Source organism: Panthera onca, chromosome E1, assembly GCF_046562875.1.
Source record: "Panthera onca isolate mPanOnc1 chromosome E1, mPanOnc1 haplotype 2, whole genome shotgun sequence".
NCBI classification, from domain to species: Eukaryota; Metazoa; Chordata; class Mammalia; order Carnivora; family Felidae; genus Panthera; species Panthera onca.
The window spans coordinates 35125067-35146601 of record NC_138352.1 but is presented as its reverse complement, the minus strand read 5'-3'; the positions used below and the strand labels follow the sequence as shown (position 1 = coordinate 35146601).

Sequence of the window (21535 nt, the reverse complement as noted above, 5' to 3'; positions counted from 1 at the left end):
GTCCCTTACTCTTACTGCCTGGCCCTGTGAAGAGGCCCGATGTATGGCAACTATTATCTACTAAGGAGAAGGTTCAAGGGTGCTAGTGTTTGCCTTTTCCACCCTCCCACACACAGGTTGAGGTGGAAAGACCCTTGACATTCAGCCTGGGAAACTACCCGCTTATTAGCCTTCAAAAGGTCAAATTCACTGATCTAGTGGGGGGAGATGGGGCCCTGGCTGCCGGCTGGGAAAGATGGCCCCTTCTCCGGATAAGCCATCTTTGGCACAGCGATGCCTGGAAGCCCGCAGGGAAAACCGCCGGCTGCCAGGGGCTCCAGCAAATGCCTTCTCTTCAGCTCCTGCGGCAGGTAATAGGCCACCCGGCCGGCATCTGTCTCCCAAGACAGGCCGTACATCCTCGGTCAAGCTTGGGCTCCCTCTGCCGGCAGGACCGTGTCACTGCACCACTCCAGGGACGCACTGACTGGGAAAGCCGGATGGTGCCTCCCAGAGTCGCCCCCACACCCAGGCCTAGACCTCATTCCAGTGCTGTGGCAGACGGTCAGAATCGCTATGTGGAACTATGCAAAACCTGAGGTGCTGGTCTCCCAGCGCATCTGCCCAAAGAGGCCAGGCAGAGCTGGGTTCACCTGTCTACTTAGCTGCAGAACCTTGGGCCGACTGCGGGTAGGGGACCCAGGTAGAAGGCTTTCTTTCACAAGGATGGCGTGAGGAGTAAAGGAGGCAAGGGGACCTTACAGAGAAGGGCGTGCTCCGAAGGGAACTGTACTTTAAATTCCATCAGTACTCGGAGGGGCCACTTTTCAGGTTACAGATTGCGGCACCTATTACCTCCAGCTGTCAAAGGCCCTCAGAAATCCCCAAGTGGTGGAGGTGGGAGAAGGGGAGGGAGGGGCGTTTTAGTCTTCGGCTGGCTCATCAGCAAAGCAGATCCTGGTGTTTCAACGGTCCGTGGACTGAAAGTGGCAGCACATGGAGCCTGTAGAGCGGGGCGGTAAACCACACTTTCCCATGGGTCCCAACACGCCCCGAGCGCCCCGCCTAGGGGAGGCCCTATCACGTGCCGGCTGCCCAATCACCGCAGCACCTGGTCTGGCATCACAGACTGGGAAGTGGGCCCAACACTATAAGGGCTCGCGTCCTACAACTGAGGACCCGCTTCTCTCGTGGAGAGCAGGGACGTCAGAAATCATTACAAGAAAAGTCACCTCAAACATTCACAGCATTCAACGAATAGGACAAGTTCTGGTGCGTTTTTTCTTTTTACTGGTTTATAATAATCTTAAAAACCCCATCACACCCATAAACCACCACAGGTGAGCAGATGAGGGAGATGGAGAATGAATGCTACAGTATGTGGACAGTGTAGGGAATCCGGGTATTCCCTAGGGGCAGCGTGGGATGGAGGCAGGGAGTGTGGATAGGAGGCCCTGGCTTGGACCCTTATTGCTGGTTGGGGGTTGGCTGGCAGAGGGGGGAAGAGAGGCTCAGGGTGAACTAGGAAACATCTCACACCAAAGGCAAGGGCAGTGGGGGTGGGGGGGGGGAAGAGGGGCCACAGTACATTTTTCCATGCAGACTAGGGGTGGGAGTGAGAGCTTCAGAGATTTGCACCCCTACACAGGAAGAGATTTGAGGGTTTGAGGTTTGATTGAAAGCCCCCAAGTTGGTGTCCGGTCCCATTTCCTAAGATAGCAGCTCACCTTTTGGGGAGAGGCATTGGAAAAACAGCAAAAATATCTGGTTTGGAGATCAAGCAAGGGATAAGGGGGGACGGTGGGGTTCTCTCAGAGAAAGTGAGAACCGGAAGGGACCCTGGGTGAGACGGTGGCGGTGAAGCCTTGGGAGAAGGCGCTGCGCCAGAAGCTGCAGGTGCTCCTGAGGGCTCAGGGACAGGGAGGTACCAGTGTTCACAGACGGCAGGAAAATAAATTAGGACTTCATGTTGCTATCATTTGGCATAACACAATCAGGCATTTTTTTTTCTTTTTCTTTTTTTTTTCTCTTTTTAAATATAAGGCAACTTGCCAACACATAATTTAAAAACTGGTCTTCAGTCACATTGCTTCAGATCACTAGAGAATTTCTGGCTAAAGAACAGTGGATAGTATAGTAAACAAAACCCCAAATCTTAAATAAGAACATCAGCTCACATTCCCCAGAGACAAGAGGAAAGGCAAGGGCTTATTTGGTTTAAAAAAAAAAAAAAAAAAAAAAAAGGCAGAGCCCAACTTTAACAGAAGGGTGCAAAAAATTACAAAACATGATCTAAATTTAAAGTTACAGAAAAGTTTTAAATTTCTAGCCAACTAATTGCCACTTGGGAATGAAACACGTTGAGCGTGGGGTGGAGGATGGGCACGTGACAGATGGGCGCGGGCAGGAGGGGCTGCTTCCAATGTAGGTCCGCCTCCAGCTGTTAGAACCATGCTCATTTGGTAAAGGAAGAATTCAAAGAGCTTAAGGCTTTGTGTTTTTTTTTTTTTTTTTCTTTCTTTCTTCATTATACTGAGGGGCTGCAAAAGGAGGTGACTAGAGGGTGAATGTACCTGTGGGGCCGCTCACACAACGCTACTCAAACCCACACTACATTCATACAGAAACAGGACATTTAAAACTTACAGTGTAGAGCAATATTCTTAGCCAGTGTAGAGAACCAAATGCATTTTAACTTTTTTTTTTTTTTTTTTTGGTGTTTTTAATTCCGAACTCCAATGTGATCATCCTTTCTTTACCTACCTAATATCTCAAGATCCTATTTTGTTTTGCTTGTGTTTTTGGAGGGGTGTGGGGGATGGGAGCAGCAGGTGAGTTGGGAGAGAGACAACAGTGAGAAAGGGACCTTGGGTGTGCTGGACAGTTACTACCTTTCTCTAGGGCTGGAAAGGGGTGTCAGGAACTAAGATACCAACACAAAGACGCATTTTTTCCCCCAGGTCTCAAGGCTATGGCCAAGTGCCTACAGGGTGCCCTTGAATGTAGCAAGGGCAAATGCAGTGACTCTGGAATCCACATTTAAACAAAGCCCTGAGGAATGGAGAGGGGTGGGAGGAGGTGAAGATTGGGTCAGTTTTGAGATCTTTGGGTGAAGAAGGAATTAACTTCCAGAGCACTTGGGAAGTCTGGGTTCTTAGTCCCAAAGAGACAGAGGCAGACAGGGAAAGTCCTAGCTTAAGGGGCTGGGCACCTACGGCCACCTCACCTAGGGCCCTTCCTTACCCCACACCTCAGTCCTAAGGAAAACGGGCAGAGATGCAAGAAAAGGCAGGAGGTGGCTGGGGGGAAATGGTCAAGGTGGAGGGACTGATAGGCAGTAGAGACAAAAGCTTGGAGTTGGGATTAGGTCCTAACATAAACCCAGAAGTTGCTGGGGATGGTGGAGGGGAGGGTGAGGGCAGCAGGGGATCCCCCGCTGTCCTCAAATAGATCCCACCAAATTCCCTTTCTTAGACCTCTAAGAATGATCACATCGGAGCAGCGAAACTCTGAAACTATCCAATTACTCAAAAGTAAGTCTAAACCTAGGAGGGTGATGTATGACGTGTAGCTTGTGGAGGGCACCGGGGCTACCTATCTATACCCAGGGTGCTGAATATGAAGATTTCGACTATCTGCGGGATCAGGGGCTCGGTTGCCAGGGGCTCGGTGGGCCTTGCTCAGCATAGCCAGGCTCTGTTCTCGAAAGCAGGCCTGCTGGAAATCCCCGCTTAGGTAATCCACTGTTTGCATCAAGCTGTTCTGGGTTGCCACTGGACCGCCCCCGGCCCCTGCTCGGTAGTGGGCCCCAGCAGCCGTCCCACAGTCAAGGGGTGCACCCGTGGGCTGCCCACCGTGGAACGGCATGGCGAGGTCCTGAGACCCCGAGCTGTCGCTATTGGGAGTGGGCAGAATGTTGTTCCACAGGGGTTGGAAGTAGTGACCATTGGGGTAGGCCAGTGGGGCCGCCAGGCCGTTGACAGGTGGGGATGGGGTTGGCTTCTCCAGGGGTGGCTTCAGATGGAAGGACTGTGCCAGGCAGAGTTCCTGCGGGTAGGCAGGGGCCTTGCCCACAAAGCCAGGCCCTGCCAACTCGCGTCCTGCTGCGTGCTTGCCTGTCAGGCCAGGGGCCGGCGTCCCACCGGCCTCACTGCACATCTGCTGTAGGTGGGCCAGCTGGTGCTGGTTCCAGGCGACTGGCTTGAGGTCGCTAGGGTAGCCAGCAGGGGCTCGAGAAATGCCCGTGGGCAGGTTGACAGGGCCTGCGGCAGGCAACGCGGCTGTGGCCGCGTGGGTGTGCTCCATGGGATTGACCACACATGAAGGCATTGGCGTGGGGACGCTGTGGGTCGACACCCGGGTGCTTGCATTGATGAGCAGACTGCGACTAATGGGGCTGGGGTTGGCGATCTGGCCCTCACACACTGAGGTAGTGCTGATGCCTGCCCTCGTCTGGCAAAACTGGTTGATCTGGTGCACGATGCTGCTCAGGTCCGGGGGCTGGCTGTGCTGCAGGGTGGCCGCCATTGAAAGGGGGATAGTTGAGGTAGACACGGTCACATTCGGGGGGGCATCTGAGTCTGGCATCTTCCGGCCTCCATGCAGCAAGGGATTGGGGGGGTGCTGGAGACCCTGGTGAGACAGGGCCTGAGGGTGGACCAAGCCCTGGGTTTGGGCCATGGGCTGAGGGTGGCCCAGGCCCTGAGGCTGCTGGAGGCTCTGAGGGTGGGACAGCGCCTGGGGTGGCGGGATACCCTGAGGGTGCTGCAGCGTCTGGGGAGGGGCATGGGCCAGGGTCTGTGCATGCTGCAGGGCCTGCTGGCGGGCCAGAGCCTGGGCCTGGGGGTGGGCTAAAGTGCTGGGTGCCACAGTAGCATAGGGCGCCACTGGGGGGTTCATGATGGCCTCAGGGAGCAATCGGGCTCGGGTGCCGTCAAAGTCCTTGAGTATGCTTTTGGCTGGCACTTTGACAATGGCAAGCAGGCCTGCCTTGGTGGCTGCCTGAGTCGGGTAGGGGCTGTAGCGCTGGGCTGATGTGTCGAGGCCGTTCACAGTACGACGAACGTGTTTCCGCTGGGGAACCTTCACACTGTTGGGGAAGATTTTTATAGTCAGTGGGTTGTTTGCGACCTTCTTAGCATACGCGTCCAATTCGGCTGGGGTAGGATAGTGAGCAGCTCTCATTTTCTGTGTAGTGTCCCCTAGAGAGAGAGAAGGGTAAGGAGAGCAAAGAAGGAGAGGGAGCTCATCAGTGCCAAGCCAACCAGCCCTTCTAGATTCCCCTTTTGAGGGCCTATGGTGGAGTAGGGGTTAACGAAGTTATCCCTAGTCTTCATTTTAGACCCGGCCTCACTGTGCCCCCAAGTAACAAGCACTGCTAACATTCAGTCAGCGCTCACAACTAGCCAGGCCTTGTGCCAGGTGAATCCTCGCTACTGCTTTAGAAGGTGGGTACTATCAGGCTTCTCATTTACAAATGAGGCCACCAAAGATCAGAACAGCAGAGCAACTTTCAAAGTCCCGGATTTTGGAGAGCCTGAACTTGGCCAATTCTCACAGAAGTAACTGAAGGTTGCTCCTCTAAGTGGAAATCTCTCCAAGTTCCTACCTGTTGGCCTCAGCAGTGAAGGCTCTAGGCAGACGCTCTGGTAAAGACGGTGCCCGGAGTGACTGCCCTTCAGTCTGCAGTGGCCAGTGAGGCAGCAGCTTTCTCTTGTGCCTTGGCAGCTGGGGCACCATACCCACTGGGTGGGCATCCTGGCTCAGCAAACAGGATGTCTTTTTTTCAGGAGCAGAGGAATAAGCTGCCAAAATCCCTCCCCTAGCCTTATGTCACAAGTTCACTTTTGTTTACAGCTTACCCTTGGCCTGACTGGGTGAAGATCAAAAGGCTTTATTTATTTCCTCGTGGGGGGTGGCAATAATGACAGGGCAGCAGGGAGGGAACTGAAAAGAAAGGTTTCAGAGAATCTTTAAGTCCCGAGTGCCAAAAATAGTCTGTTTGGCCCTTGTCAGCTGTCACTTTCCAAAATGAAAAGAGGAAAAACCTGCCTGCCTTTGGAGATGGCGGAAGTACCTACTCAATGTGCCTCATTAATGTTAACAGTTTCTTTGTTCTCATCTCCAGGGGCCACCCAGCAGGGGGCTCCAGCGGATGTTGGACCTCCAGTCAAAAAGGAAAAGGTTCTGAGAACAAGAGCTCTTTAAGGATGCCAGGCTCCTGCAAAAGGTCTCAGCTCTGTTTTCCCTCTCTGAGGTAGGGTGTCTCCCAAGTGTACACAGAAGGTGCCTAATAAAGGCTTGCTGCATGAGTAAGTACCCAGTCTGCCCAAGCAGAAGGAAGGGGCTTGGCTGGGAGCCTAGGCTCAGCTAGCTAACTCCCACCCTATTTCCTCCCCTTGCAGAAGGCAGCCAGGATAGAGCAGGGAACAAGCTGACTGAATGCCCAGCTTGTGGCCTCAGCTGCCTTGGCCCAAGAAGACCCCATTCAGTCACGTCACTGGGCATCAACTGCAAGAGAAGGGGGGCAAAGAGTGTGCCAGAAGGAAGAGGGCACAGCTGCCCTCATTTGGTGGCACTGCTGGTTAGCCTGCCAGCAACTGCTTAGAAAATGCTGCTCTTGGAGGCAGGAAAAAAGAGAGCTGACATCCACAAGGCACAGCGAGATTTGGTCCCATGCTCACCAATGGAGAACTTAGCAAAAGAGTACAGAGTGGAAAAGAGCTGTGCTGTTAGGGGCACCATGCCTCGAAGTAGCAAGGACTCACACGTTTAAGTTCTACTTTATTAACTGTACAGGTTAGACGCTCAGTCCACAAATGTTCGTTAGATGACCGATTTGAAGAAGGTCTTAAAAGGATGAATGTGACCGTGACAGTTGAGGGCAAGAAGGGGAGGGAGGCAGAGAGGCCCAGAAATCTCCTATCCACTAGGTATTACTAGCTGGTGAGCAGAATCAAAGCCCTGACAGCGGAGTGTGAGTTCCGCTGCTTCTTACAAGCCACTGACCCTCAATGGGCTTCAGTCTCCATTAAGTAGGGCCTTTTTCTGACCATTGTTACATTCTCCTGGACGAGAAAATACCAGAAGTCTGGGATCACTGAGACATAGTCCCTTGAGACACCAGAATTCCATTAGAAGCTGCCTAGGTCAGCCGCTGCACTCGGGTGTCTGGTCAAAATCAACTGAACAACTCTGGGCTCAGCTGAGTAATGGCAGTCAACAGCTGCTGGGTTTTACTTCAGACAGGTAATACAGGTCTGCCTCTGGGCTTTCCTCCACAGTGGTAGGTTTTTCTCCTTGAAGACCAGGTGTGTGAGAGAGAGGTATACTGGCTTACTGAACAATAGAGTTCCTTTGTTCCAAGTCAGTACCAACTCTCAGGGTGTTTTCTTTCTCCTAGCAGAGGCAGAAGGTAGCTTGGCCTGATTCAGGAGTATGGAATGGGACACTTACACCGGATTGGTTCTCTTTTAGTTCTCTTTTCCCTGTTTCTGCTGATGTTGACCATGGTGATGACAGTAGTCAGATAAAGGAATCAGAATCAAAAGGAAATAAGGGTGGGAAGGGTGGATACAGGCTACAGTATCTTTGTTTTGAGAGAGAGCATGAGAGCGCACGCAAATCCCATGAGGGGCAGAGAGAAAGGGAGAGGGAGAGACAGAGAAGCGGGGCTCAAACTCACAAACTGAGATCATGTCCTGAACCAAAGTCAGATGCTTAATTGACTGAACCACACAGGTGCCCTACAGTATCTTCGTTAAGGAAGAATCTCAAGGATGAGATAAGTATATTGGACACAAAAAAATTGGCTACATTCTTGGAATCCAGCACCACCTACCTCATGTACCAGACTTGAGCTTAGCACTTAAGAAAACTTTTTTTTTTTTTTTTTTTTCCTAAACACTTTCTTATCTCAGTCCCACAAGGGCACCCTGGAAGCTTGCTTTCTTCTGTAACATCTTCCCTTAATTAAGGGTACAGCTAACACAAATACCATGGCTTTGTAAGCAACTTATTTATTATTTTTTAAAGTAAGCTCTTTGCCCAAGTGGGGCTCAAACTCACAACTCCAATATCAAGAATCACATGCTCTACCAACTAAGTCAGCCAGGGTGCCCCTGTAAGCAACTTATTTAAATAGCTGGTACCAAAGGTGTCATCAACGGGGAATAAGGCAGGGTAGAGAATAGGGAATCTGTGGTTAGAACAAAGTTAGAGAGATCCGGATTCAAGTACTGGCTTTATTATCTGACTACTCAGGGTCTGTCTCAGTGACTCTTCATTTATAGATTAAAAAAAAAAAAATTTAAGTTTACATATAAATTAGTTGGCATATAGTGCAACAATGATTTCAGGAGTAGATTCCTTAATGCCCCTTCCCCATTTAGCCCATCCCCCCTCCCACAACTCTCCAGTAACCCTCTGTGCTCCATATTTAAAAGTCTTATGTTTTGTCCCCCTCCCTGTTTTTATATTTTTGTTTCCTTTCCCTTAGGTTCATCTGTTCTGTGTCTTAAAGTCCTCATATGAGTGAAGTCATATGATACTTGTCTCTAATTTTGCTTAGCATAATATCCTCTAGTTCCAACCACATAGTTGCAAATGGCAAGACTTCATTCTTTTTGATTGCCAACTAATACTCCATTTTGTGTGTGTGTGTGTGTGTGTGTGTGTGTGTGTGTGTGTGTGTGTACCACATCTTTATCCCTTCATCCACTGATGGACATTTGGGCTCTTTCCATACTTTGGCTATTGTTGATAGTGCTGCTATAAACATGGGGCGGGGGGGGCATGTGTCCCTTCGAAACAGCACGCCTGTATCCCGTGGATAAATGCCTAGTAGTGCAATTGCTGGGTCGTAGGGTAGTTCTATTTTTAGTTTTTTGAGGCACCTCCATACTGTTTTCCAGAGTGGCTGCCCCAGAGTTTGCATTCCCACCAGCAATACAAAAGAGATCCTCTTTCTCCGCATCCTCACCAACATCTGTATGTTAGCCATTCTGACAGGTGTGAGGTGGTATCTCATTGTGGTTTTGATTTGTATTTCCCTGATAAGTGATGTTGAGCATTTTTTCATGTGTCTGTTAGCCATCTGGATGTCTTCCTTGAAGAAGTGTCTGTGCATGTCTTTTGCCCATTTCTTCACTGGATTATTTCTGTTTTGGGTGTTGAGTTTGATAAGTTGTTTTTTTTTTTTTTTTAAAGTTATTTTTTTTCAATGTTTATTTATTTTTGAGAGAGAGACAGAGGCAGAGCATGAGTGGGTTGAGGGGCAGAGAGCAAGGGAGACACAGAATCTGAAACAGGCTCCAGGCTCTGAGCTGTCAGCACAGAGCCCAATGTGGGGCTTGAATCCATGGACAGCGAGATCATGACCTGAGCCAAAGTCGGGCAGTCAACTGACTGAGCCACCCAGGCGCCCCTGAGTTTGAGAAGTTCTTTATAGATTCTGGATACAAACCCTTTATCTGATACATTGTTTGCAAATATCTTCTCCCATTCCGTTGGTTGCCTTTTAGTTTTGCTGACTGTTTCTTTTGCTGTGCAGAAGATTTTTATTTTGATGAGGTCCCGATAGTTCATTTTTGCTTTTGTTTCCCTTGCCTCCGGAGACGTGTTGAGTAAGAAGTTGCCAAGATCAAAGGTTTTTGCCTGCTTTCTCCTCGAGGATTTTGGTGGCTTCCTGTCTTACATTGAGGTCTTTCATCCATTTTGAGTTTATTTTTGTGTATGGTGTAAGAAGGGTCCAGGTTCATTCTTCTGCATGTCACTGTCCAGTTTTCCCAGCACTGCTTGCTGAAGAGACTGTCTTTATTCTATTGGGTATTCTTTCCTGCTTTGTCAAAGATTAGTTGACCATACGTTTGTGGGTCAATTTCTGGGTTCTCTATTCTGTTCCATTGATCTGAGTGTCTGTTCTTGTGCCAGTACCATACTGTCTTGATGGTTACAGCTTTGTAGTACAGCTTGAAGTCTGGGACTGTGATGCCTCCCTGCTTTGGTTTTCTTTTTCAAGATTGCTTTGGCTATTTGGGGTCTTTTCTGGTTCCATACAAATTGTAGAATGGTTTTTCTAGCTCTGTGAAGAATGCTGGTATCATTTTGATAGGGATTGCATTGAATGTGTAGATTGCTTGGGGTGCCTGGGTGGCTCAGTTGGTTAAGTGGCCGACTTCGGCTCAGGTCATGATCTCTCAGACCGTGAGTTCGAGCCCCGCGTCGGGTGGGCTCTGTGCTGACAGCTCAGAGCCTGGAGCCTGTTTCAGATTCTGTGTCTCCCTCTTTCTGACCCTCCCTCATTCATGCTCTGTCTCTGTCTCAAAAATAAATAAATGCTAAAAAAAAAAAAAAATTAAAAAAAAAAAAAAAGAATGTGTAGATTGCTTTGGGTAGTATTGACATTTTAACAATATTTATTCTTCCTATCCAGGAGCATGGAATATTTTTCTTGTGTGTGTGTGTGTGTGTGTGTGTGTGTGTGTGTCTTCAACTTCTTTCATAAGCTTTCTATAGTTTTCAGTGTATAGATTTTTCACCTATTTGGTTAGATTTATTCCTAGGTATTTTATGGTTTTTATTGCAATTGTAAACGGGATCGATTCCTTGATTTCTCTATTGCTTCATTGTTGGTGTATAGGAATGCAACCAATTTCTGTGCATTGATTTTATATCCTGCAACTTTGCTGAATTCATGGATCAGTTCTAGCAGTTTTTTTGGTGGAATCTTTTGGGTTTTCCATATAGAGTATCATGTCATCTGTGAAGAGTGAAAGTTTGACCTCCTCCTGGCTGATTTGGATGCCTTTTAGTTCTTTGTGTTGCCTGATTGCAGAGGGTAAGACTTCCAATACTATGTTGAATAACAGTGGCAAGAGTGGACATCCCTGTCTTGCTCCTGATGTTAGGGGGAAAGCTCTCAGTTTTTCCCCATTGAGAATATTAGTGTTGGGTCTTTTGTACATGGCTTTTAATGATCTCAAGGTATGATCCTTCTATCCCTACTTTCTTGAGGGTTTTTATCAAGAAAGGATGCTGTATTTTGTCAAATGCTTTCTCTGCATCTATTGAGAGGATCATATGGTTCTTGTCCTTTCTTTTATTGATGTGATGAATCACGTTAATTGTTCTGCGGATATTGAACCAACCCTGTATCCCAGGTATAAATCCCACTTGGTCATGGTAAATAATTTTTTTAATGTATTGTTGGATCCAGTTGGCTAATATCTTGTTGAGGATTTTTGCATCCATGTTCATCAGGGAAACTGGTCTATAGTTCCCCTTTTTAGGGGGGGGTCTCTGTCTGGTTTTGGAATCAAGGTAATGCTGGCTTCACAGAAAGAGTTTGGAAGTTTCCTTCCATTTCCATTTTTTGGAACAGCTTCAAGAGACTAGGTGTTAACTCTTCCTTACATGTTCAGTAGAATTCCCTGGAAAGCCATCTGGCCCTGGACTCTTGTTTTTTTGGGAGATTTTTTGATTACTAATTCGATTTCTTTACTGGTTAAGGGTCTGTTCAAATTTTCTATTTCTTCCTGTTTCAGTTTTGGTAGTGTATATGTTTCTAGGAATCTGTCCATTTCTTCTAGATCACCCATTTTATAGGCATATAATTGCTCATAATATCATTTTTATTTCTGAAGATTAAAAAAAATTTTTTTATTAAGTATTTATTTTTGACAGAGATAAGAGTGTAAGCATGAGCTGGGTAGGGGCAGAGAGAAGGGGACACAGAATCCGAAGCAGGCTCCAGGCTCCAAGCTGTCAGCACAGAGCCTGACGCAGGGCTCGAAATCACGAACGATGAGATCATGACCAAAGTCGGACGCTTAACTGACTGAGCCACCCAGGCACCCCTATTTCTGAAGATTTTTTTTTTAAATGTTCATCTATTTTTGAGAGAGAGAGAGAAACAGCAGGGGAAGGGCGGCAGAGAGAGAGGGAGACACAGAATCGGAAGCAGGCTCCAGGCTCTGAGCTGTCCGCACAGAGCCCAATGCAGGGCTCAAACTCACGAACCACGAGATCATGGCTTGAGCCAAAGTCAGATGCTTAACTGACTGAGGCACCCCAGTCACTCTTCATTTATAAACAGGGATGATACCTGCTGGTGTACCTCATAGAACCACTAAGATCAAGAGATTCAATGAATAGGAAGAAGGTCTGAGAACAGGAACCATGACTATTGAAAGTTATTATTCAAAGATAGTAGGTTTGGTTGAGTGTGTGCATAGACAGGAAAAAGTAACCTGACCAAGAAAGCCCGCTGGTCTTGAGTCTGGGAGTTAAATGCAGCAGAAAGCACTGCTGTCTATGCCAGGGATTGGGGGAGAGTGGGCAATCTCCCTGAATCCCAGCTTCCCCACAGGGACCTCCCTGTTTGTTTTATTTTGAAGGTCAGAAGATGCAAGTACCATATGCGGCAGGAAACTATCAATAGGTGGGAGATGCCCAGGCAGTGTGTTTCAAACACTGGCTCTGGAGTCTGACCCGAGTATGACTTCTAGCCGAGTTGAACAGTAATGTGACACTGGCAAGTGCTACTCTATTCCTTCTCCTCAAAAGAAAGATGAGAGTCTCTCATATGGAATCACTGAGGAACGAATGAGAACAAAGATAACAATACTCAAAATACTGCCTGGCATACAATAAGCACTCAACAAATATTAACTAATTTCTGAGATTTCTATGGGTTTATCCAGTTACTGGGTCAATGCACCATTTCCAGGACCTTCCACTAGGGGGCGGACAGGCACAGAAAGTAGTAGTGAAAGTGGGTGATTCTGATGTTTGTCTCAGGCCCTGTTACTCTACAATGAAGGAGGTCAAAGTTGTTGTCTAAAAGATTATTTGAGGACCAAGAACCTTTGGTCATTTCAGCCATTCAACCAGAAATATTACGATATACCTGATAGTGAGCTGGGGAAGGAGAAGCAGAGGCTTGGGGTTAATGGCGGGCGGGGGGGCGGTGTCCAAAAACACATTTTCTGGTGAATTGGGAAAAGATGGGTCAGAGGAAATTTTGCCAAGTAAAGTTCCAAAACAGCTGAGAACTCTCAAAGCAAGTGACAGTGTGGAATATAAAACCTATAAAAGCTCTAGAAGGGTATCTACCTAACCCCAACTGTGGTCCTGTATCAAATGCAAGAACTACCAAAGCCAAGATGTTCCTTAATCCAGACTACCCCATGGCAGGATGAGAAATGCGTTACATTCTCCTACACACACAGAAAAGGAAGGGGAGGTGAGAAAATGTTGGAGTCGGAAGGGACCAATTCTGTGATTCTATACATGTGGTGGGTTTAGCCTGAGGAAGGCAATTAGCCAGGTGACTTACAGAGCTGGCCAAGAAGCCACATGTCCCATCTCTCCTGCCTTGAGCTCTTACAATATAAAGCACAATAATCTATAAACATCTGTGCCCCATCCCTGCGCCCTCCCCACCCAATACCAAGCTCTGTGTGTCTAACAACTTTGTAAGACCCTCCTGAGGATGAGGGGCAGGGAAAGAAGAGCACAACTACAAAACTGGTTCTCAGGTCTCTATGCTAAGAAGCCTGGGCTTTGAGTGGGTCTTGGTGCCGGCTCCAAAAGGGTAGAGTTGATGCTCCATCTCACCTTAAACGCTCAATGCTAACGGCTCTAAGTCATATGGCAGAATTTGTTTTCTTCTACATTTTGGGAGAGGTGAAAAGAAAGCAAGTCAACTTAAAACAGGTTTTCTTCTCTGCAAAGGCTTGTGTGTAGTTAAGGATAGTAATCAAGTGAGACAAAGGGATTCCAATACGCTATTCCCCAGACAAGCCTGAAACCAGGGAAGGTTACTGCAATTCTTGAATACAAATTTGAGGACAGTGGTTGGCAGAGGATACTTTGAGGCTGCTTTGGGAAGGAGTGTAGATCCGAAGTCAGCACCCAAGATAAAGCTGCCTATTTGCCTTTCTTCACAAATGGCTCACCCTTGATACTCCATCTCTGGGTAAAGCTGTTTGAGTACACGAAGGAACTTAGAAGCAAGGTCAGCGAGCTACTCTGTCATGCTTCTAAGTAAACTCCCTTATCCAGTTGTGTCCCTGGAACCCCAGAAGCAATCAAAATGCAGTTAGCATGCAGATTTCAGTGGCCAGGGAACACAGACAACTTTATCACCCAAATATCATTTATTGAGAGAAAGATGGGGAGGAAAGCTGGTACAGCATAGCATAGCTTGCCTATTGGGTCAGGCAGCTACAGGAGGAAGACTGTTAGTTTTAGCTTGTCATTACAGGAATTGGAATCGTTGGCCAAATCCCAGAATTCATCAGGCTCTGGGTCTTATTCTCCTTCAAAGAAATGAAGTCAAGAGGCTAGACCACTTTTAATTTCTGAAGATGATCTCCCCGAGCAGGGTTCAGCAAACTACTGCCTGTGGGCCAAAATATAAAATATAGCTGCTGTGTTTTTGTAAAAAGTTTCATCAGGACACAGCCACACTCATTTGTTTACGTGTTGTCTATAGCTGCCTTTGCCCTGCAACAGTAGATGCAACAGGGACCCCAAAGCCTAAAATAATTTGCTTATCTGGCCCTTTACGGAAGAAGTTTACCAACCCCTGCCATAAAGGATTTGGGTAAAGTGCTGAAGCACCTTTTCTATTAAAGGGTAAGCCTAAGCCTCAGTGATTTCCCCTTTTGCTCTGAAAGGAAGGTCTATCCCAAATTTAGGGCCATTTTTATACTTGAAGACACTGTACATGGTAATGAGCTAGGAATAGAATCTTTTCCTTGCACATCATTGTAGTGCAGGGACAGAAGCCAGGAAACTGGGAAGATATGAGGCCTAACGCTCCAATTCCAGCCAGTTTAAGACAGGAATCTGGGGCACCTGGCTAGCTCAGTCAGTGGACCATGTGACCCTTGATCTCCTAGATCTTAGGGTCATGAGTTCAAGCCCCACGTTGGGCACAATTTACTTTATTAGATTCCTTTTTTTTTAGTTCTCAAAAGGTCAATCTTTTGGGCAAGTTTATTAGCAGGAGTATACCCAGAGAGACTGAGAAAGCTAGCTCCCTATCCCTTCTGTAGGTGAAAGCTTCTTTACTTGTAAACTGAGGTCACTGGCTCAGCAGACAGCAAAGTCAAAGGGAGCTGTTTCCATAGTAGAGAATGCTCAGAGTCCAAAATAACAGAAAAGGGTCAATAGTTTATTTCTAAGATACAGTAAGTAATCAAGACTGTGAGTTTTCATTCAATTCCTCATGGGGGTTCAAAGTGAAACACCTTTGAAAGGTGATATATATATATATCCCTGTAAAACCCCTTACGGCTTTGGTGCTCAACAGATAGCAGCAACAATTACAATTAAGATGACAGACACTGGGGAAATCTAGTATTTAAGAGGATCTCTCTGATTATAAAAGCGTTCACATTGTGGACAAGTTTTGTAGCTGCTTTCTTGCTGTCTGTGAAGAATATCTTGGAAGTACCAAAGTTCACAGTCAACATACCCCTGATGTTCCCCTGGGATTACTCAAATGTAGGGACAAAATAAGGATTACTTCCTACTCCGGGATCCAGATTACTTACATTTCTGAAGTCCAGTGTTCATCTGCGTGTGAGGAAGAAGCTGAAAGGACAGGTCACCTGGCCCTGGTAGACAGGCTAGCATGGCAGACTGGCATCAACACAACATGAGGCAGTCACTCACACTGCAATGAACACAAAAACAAGGTCATGGAATACAAGGCAACTCACTCAAGGAAGATACCAGGGACATTGGATATGAGTAGCAGAGGCCCAAGTTTAGATAGATAAGCAATTTAATTAGCAGGATGTTGGTTGAAAATATATCTACAGCAACAATTTGCCCCTGTTACTATGGCTAAAATTCTGTTTCAGTCAGCACAGATACATGGGCCACGAGGGGAAATAAAAACCTGGAAATACCTAACCACACAAATAACTGGAGAATAAGGTGTACTGGTAAAGTCTTTTACGGTTCATAAGCTTTACATGCACTCTTGGCATTTGCATTTCCTGTAGATGTCCTCTCCCTGCTGCTTTTGGATAGGCCCATGGGGTTGCTAGCTAGATACAGGACATTCTAGCTCTCCTCTGTGTCCCAGCTCCTAAGGCAGGAGCAGAAAGGCTAGGGCAGATTCTAACGGAGGTGAAAGGAAAAATGACTTCTCCCTGAAAATAGAACAGGGTTCCTGAAGAGAGCTGGCCCTAATAGGGCCTGGCTCAGTCTATTTACAGGCCTGGTTGGGGCAGGGGCAGTCAGACATTTCCAGAGGCAGTACAGTATACAAGTTGCAGAGACACCCAAAGTCCAACTGGCTATGGCAGAAATCTGAGCTTACTTTTATTAGGAAGAAGGGGCAAAGCATCCTAGGAGACACTTAACTACTGTTAAAGCAAATTCTGTTTGTAAGTTTCTGAGGATTTACCTTTCCTATTGTCTACCACACAATTAGTCTCCCTGGACCCCAGAAAAGAAAAAAAATTTACATTGTTCCCAGAGTAAATCAGTGAGGTAGCAGGCTGCCGGCAACCCTCTCTAGGCAGGTAATCCTGACGTTATGTCAAGACGGCATGGTTTCATCTGTGGTGTCTACCAACAAGACCTGCCCAAGAGAGTAGACCTGATGTGGCCTTCTGTAGGGAAGAGCAATGCAAGCTCCCTGTGTACCAAGGACCAAGCTTTTTCAAATAAATATCTTATGCTAGAATACATGAAATTCCTTTCCCAAGCTGCAAAACCCAGAAATCAAGGTGGCTATGTTAAAGCTTTAATCCCAACAAAAGCGGAGTGGGGGGAAAGCTCAAGTGTAAAACAAAGACCGCAAACCCTCTTTCTTTCTCTCTGAAGGGCCCTCTCAGCTATGTGAAACTACCTGTCACGAGGAGTATCTGAGAGCTCCAGCTTGCAAGGCCAGGTAGCTAAAAAGACACTTTGTAAAAGGGGCTGCTCAAACTGTGTCTAAGATAGCAACTGCGGAAAGAACTGAAGATCGAACGCTTCAATGAGAATAGAGCTGTCCAAGAGTTCTGGCACAGATTCAGCCTTTTCAGGTCTCTGGTGGGTGGGATAACAGAATGTACACAGGGTGCCAACTGCAGCGCCTCAAGGAATAAAAAGGCTTCTGTTGGGGTCGAATGACTGAGGTACAGTTTACAATCCCTTCTCTTGTGAATGCTGTTCTCTGTTTAATAACCTCTCCCCTATGGCCCTAATGTAGGAGAAGGCAAAATCCAAGGAAAGGAAGGGAATTAACAAATACTGGAGCCTAATATTATGAAATGGGCTGTATGAGGGGCTTTAGTGATGTTTTCTCAATTAGGTCTCCCAGGCTTTCCTGGAAACAGGTGGTAATTCCACTTGTCACCTGTCATCTCATCATCTCTCACTTGGATTACTACAATAGCCTTCTAAATGGTTTCTCTGTTCCACCCTTGCCCCTATCACCCAATCTACTCTCCACACAGCAGCCAGAGTAATTTATTTTTTTAATTAGAAACCTTATCAACTCAAAAATCTCCAATGATTTCCCATAGAATAAAATTCAAAATCCTACCAGGTCCATAAGGCCTTCCATGATCTGTTACTACTCCTTCTCTGACCTCATCTTCTAACCTCCCCTGCCCCTCTTTCTTTCTGATTCCACTTTCAGCCACAGTGGTCTCCTTGCAGCTCCTCCAATGAGCCAAGCACACTTCCACCTCCATGCCTTGTACTCCATCTGGACAGCAGCAGTACTGTGATGACAGAGCTACAGAGGACACATTCACTAAGCTGTCCTGCAGACACACTCTTACCCTGTACTTTCTGGAAAGAACCAATCTAGCATGATCACCGCAATCTCTGACATACCTACTAAATCTTGATGCCTACAACCAGGAAGAGATGAATGGGGGGGGAGGGGGGCTGTGGATCCTAAGAGTTGACCATAACATATTGCACCTCAAACCACAACTCTGGATTTCCAATAGGAAGAACAGGAGATAATTAAACCAGCTAAATTGCTAAACTGCAGCAAAGACACATTAATGGATTTACTGATAGTGAACAAAGGAGCAAAAATAATAGGTGAATTCTGTAAAGACTCGAGAGTCAGGGCACCTGGCTGGTTCAGTCAGTGGAGCATGTGGCTCTTGATCTCAGGGTTGTGAGTTCAGGCTCCACGTTGGGTATAGAGATTACTTTTAAAAAAAGAAAAAAAGACCCTAGGAAATCAATTTTTCGTTTGGGCAGGAGGGGGTGAAGGAAGAAGAAGATACCAGAGCTTGGGGCCCTCCATGATGACGTCCCCAACGAGAACCACCCAGCAACTCGAGAAAACTCATTATCGAGGCTGCTAAGAGTACAGCCCTAATTTGCGACCCTTTAAGAGTTCAAGGTTCTATCTGCCATCCCTTCCAAAAGACTGCTCTCTGTACTAAGGAGGTCTTCAAGCCCCTTGACCAGTTTTCACTTAAGAATCAGATTCTGGGGCGCCTGGGTGGCTCAGTCGGTTAAGCGTCCGACTTCGGCTCAGGTCAAGATCTCACAGTCTGTGAGTTCGAGCCCCGCGCCGGGCTCTGGGCTGATGGCTCAGAGCCTGGAGCCTGCTTCCGATTCTGTGTCTCCCTCTCTCTCTGCCCCTCCCCCATTCATGCTCTGTCTCTCTCTGTCTCGAAAATAAATAAAAACGTTAAAAAAAAAAAAAGAATCAGATTCTGCTACGTCAGGGAAGGCAGGGAATGTGGCAAAATCATGAAAGTTGTGATGAAACAGGACGGAAACAATTCCCTTCCACAACCCATTCTAGAAAGAAGGGATGTGCAGTATAAAGTACTTCTCTGGAAGCTGGCAGCTGGGCACAGGCCTTTTCTTTTAAAACTTCACACCACCCACATATTCTGATTACCACCTGGCTTTTTCTAAAAAGCAAATCCCAATATAAGTTTACCGTTGACACTTCCAGAAGCCCAAGGAGAGCCAGAAATCAACGCTAGCACTACCTCCTGAAGAGGCCTCAAAATTCAAGTTCTGACTTCTAAACAGAATCAAGTAGTAATCTAGAGCTCAGGCCAAATGAGCTGCACACATTACAGAGAAAGTAAAAAAGATCTCCTTGGCAAAGCCTCTCTGTGCGCTCTCAGCCAGCGTTCCCACCGCCAGCTGGCCTGCTCCCTAAGCAGGGCGACTATGGTATCACAGTAAGCCCAGAAAGGTGTTCAAACTCTCCTGGGGCATTCGCACCAGTGCTAGCATTTCCAGACTATCTCTAATTGAGGAACAAAACCCTTGTGCCCACTGGGAAAACTCAAAAGTACTTTCATCTGCCCTCCCACCCACCCCCACCCCCACCTCAGTCAGAAGACTGCCAGCAGTTACATTAGAGTTGTGATGCCACACTCTGCTTTCCTGGGTGGTATCTGATAAAGGACTACCTCTACCTTAGGGCAGGTCTGCGCAGGTAAGAAAACCTCAGCTGGGTTTGTGCTACTTGTCCCTGTTTATGCTTAAGACCACTGAAAGGTAGGGATAGGAGGAGAGAAGATAAAGTGCTGGAAAAAGGATTTATTTTTACTCAGAGGGCTCTGGGGTGAGGTGAAGTGGTCTACAGCCATCACTTCCAGCCCAGTTTCAACACCCACAATCCACTGCCTCCCACTACACTTCTTTGCCAATTCTCTCTCCTGCTTTCCCTTCCCTGCAACACCCCCCACCTTCAAAAAGAACCCTCCCCCCTCAAAAAAAAAAAGTTGACTAGCCCAGTAGAAACTGATTCACGCTGTAGTTCAAAAATTTGAATCTGCCACTGTGGTCTTGAGAGAGAGCAGGTGTGAAGCAGGAGCGGGGGTTGGGGGGGGGGGGTTGTGGAGGAGAGAATCCTAAGCAGGCTCCACACTGTCAGCAAAGAGCCTGATGTGGGGCTCAATCTCACACACGTTGAATTATGACCTGAGCCAAAATCAAGAGTCAGACACTTAACCAACACAGCCCCCCAGGTACCCCCCATGTATATGCATCTTTAGAGAATATGATACTGAGAAACTGCATTAATAGTCCTTAGTATCTCTAATTAAAGCCTTCTCATCCAAGAGCTAAAGGCTTATCTAAAAAGACTACTTATTGGGGCACCTGGGTGGCTCAGGCAGTTAAGCATCAGACTCGAGCCCATAGTTGTCCTGAGATAGAGCTGGGCATGGAGCCTGCTTAAGATTCTCTCTCTCCTTCTCTCTGTGACCCTCCCCCACTCACCTGCATGTGTGTGTGCTCCCCCTCAAATCAATCAAAAAAATAAAAAGACTACTTTTTGATAATGGGGAAAAACATTTTATCCTACTGCTCCCTGTTCCTTTACTCCTGGGGTCCAAGAAATTAGGCTAAAACCTAACGGAAACGCCAAACTACTGCTCTGGGGGATCAACAGGGCAAAAGACAGCAAAAATTACATGTTTATCAAATCAGACTGCAAAATCAGTCATCTTTATGGTCTGTTACAATAAAACAATCTATTCAACAGGTAACTTTGTCCAGATTTAACTGTGAATTTCTGCTGAATTCTACTTTTCACTAATTACCCAACCTGAATAAAGTTCAGCCACTGCTCAAAGGCATCTTTCTTCTCTATTTTTAACCCATCAGCGAGTTAAAATTCACTTGGAATCGTGACCTCACAACTCTAGGAGGGGTGTGGGGGGATGGTGAATGTTCAGTCTGGGTTGTTTTTTTGTTGTTTTTTTTTTTTAACACTTACACTTTTATTTTTTATTTTTATTTTAAGTTTATTTTGAGAGAGAGAGCACACGTGCGCATGAGTCAGGGTAGAGAGAGAAGGAGAATCCCAAGCAGGCTTTGCACTGTCAGCACAAGCCCGATGTGGGGCTCGAACTCACAAACTACAAGATCATGACCTGAGCAGAAATCAACTGAGCCACCTAGATGTCCGTGGACTTTTAAAAAATTATTTGTTTTTTTAAAAGTAATCTCTACAACCAGTGCAGGGCTCTCAGGATCCCAAGATCAAGAGTCACATGCCCCAGGGACTGAGTCGGCCAGGAGCCCCAGGGCTTATTTTTTCAAGTCACCCCCACTTAGGAAACACGACTCCTACTAACTACCCTTCAGAACCTGCCACACAAAGTCATCTTCCTGTCCTGGGTCCCACTCCATCCTAGTCCAAAAGGTACTTTCTCTACCAGTGCTTTCTTCAGCAAGGATGCTCTTTCCTGGATCCTCTTATTATTTAACTCATCCATGACCCAGTGCTTTCTCTTTTTTTTTTTTTAATTTTTTTTTTTTTTTTTTTTTTCAACGTTTTTTATTTATTTTTGGGACAGAGAGAGACAGAGCATGAACAGGGGAGGGGCAGAGAGAGAGGGAGACACAGAATCGGAAACAGGCTCCAGGCTCCGAGCCATCAGCCCAGAGCCTGACGCGGGGCTCGAACTCACGGACCGTGAGATCGTGACCTGGCTGAAGTCGGACGCTTAACCGACTGCGCCACCCAGGCGCCCCCCCAGTGCTTTCTCTTGAATGTGTTATTCAGGTACTGGGAAAGTATTCTCCCTGGGCATTCTAACCTTAC

General features: G+C 46.9%; 1 protein-coding gene across 3 annotated transcripts in view; it reads right to left on the bottom strand.

Annotated features, from left to right (window-relative positions):
• Positions 1-1252: 1252 nt before the first annotated feature.
• Positions 1253-21535, bottom strand: part of FAM222B (family with sequence similarity 222 member B) — a 76620-nt gene continuing 56337 nt past the window's right edge. For 2 of the 3 annotated variants that reach the window (XM_060646798.3, XM_060646799.3), the window contains exons 2-3: positions 15543-15664; positions 1253-5180 (exon numbers count right to left, since the gene is read on the bottom strand). In XM_060646798.3, the coding sequence (XP_060502781.1) occupies positions 3574-5180; positions 15543-15624 (1689 nt within the window). In that variant the 5' untranslated portion in view covers positions 15625-15664 and the 3' untranslated portion in view covers positions 1253-3573. Of the gene's footprint in view, positions 5181-15542; positions 15665-21535 lie in introns of those variants that run through there. The other variant, XM_060646800.3, reaches the window with a different exon arrangement.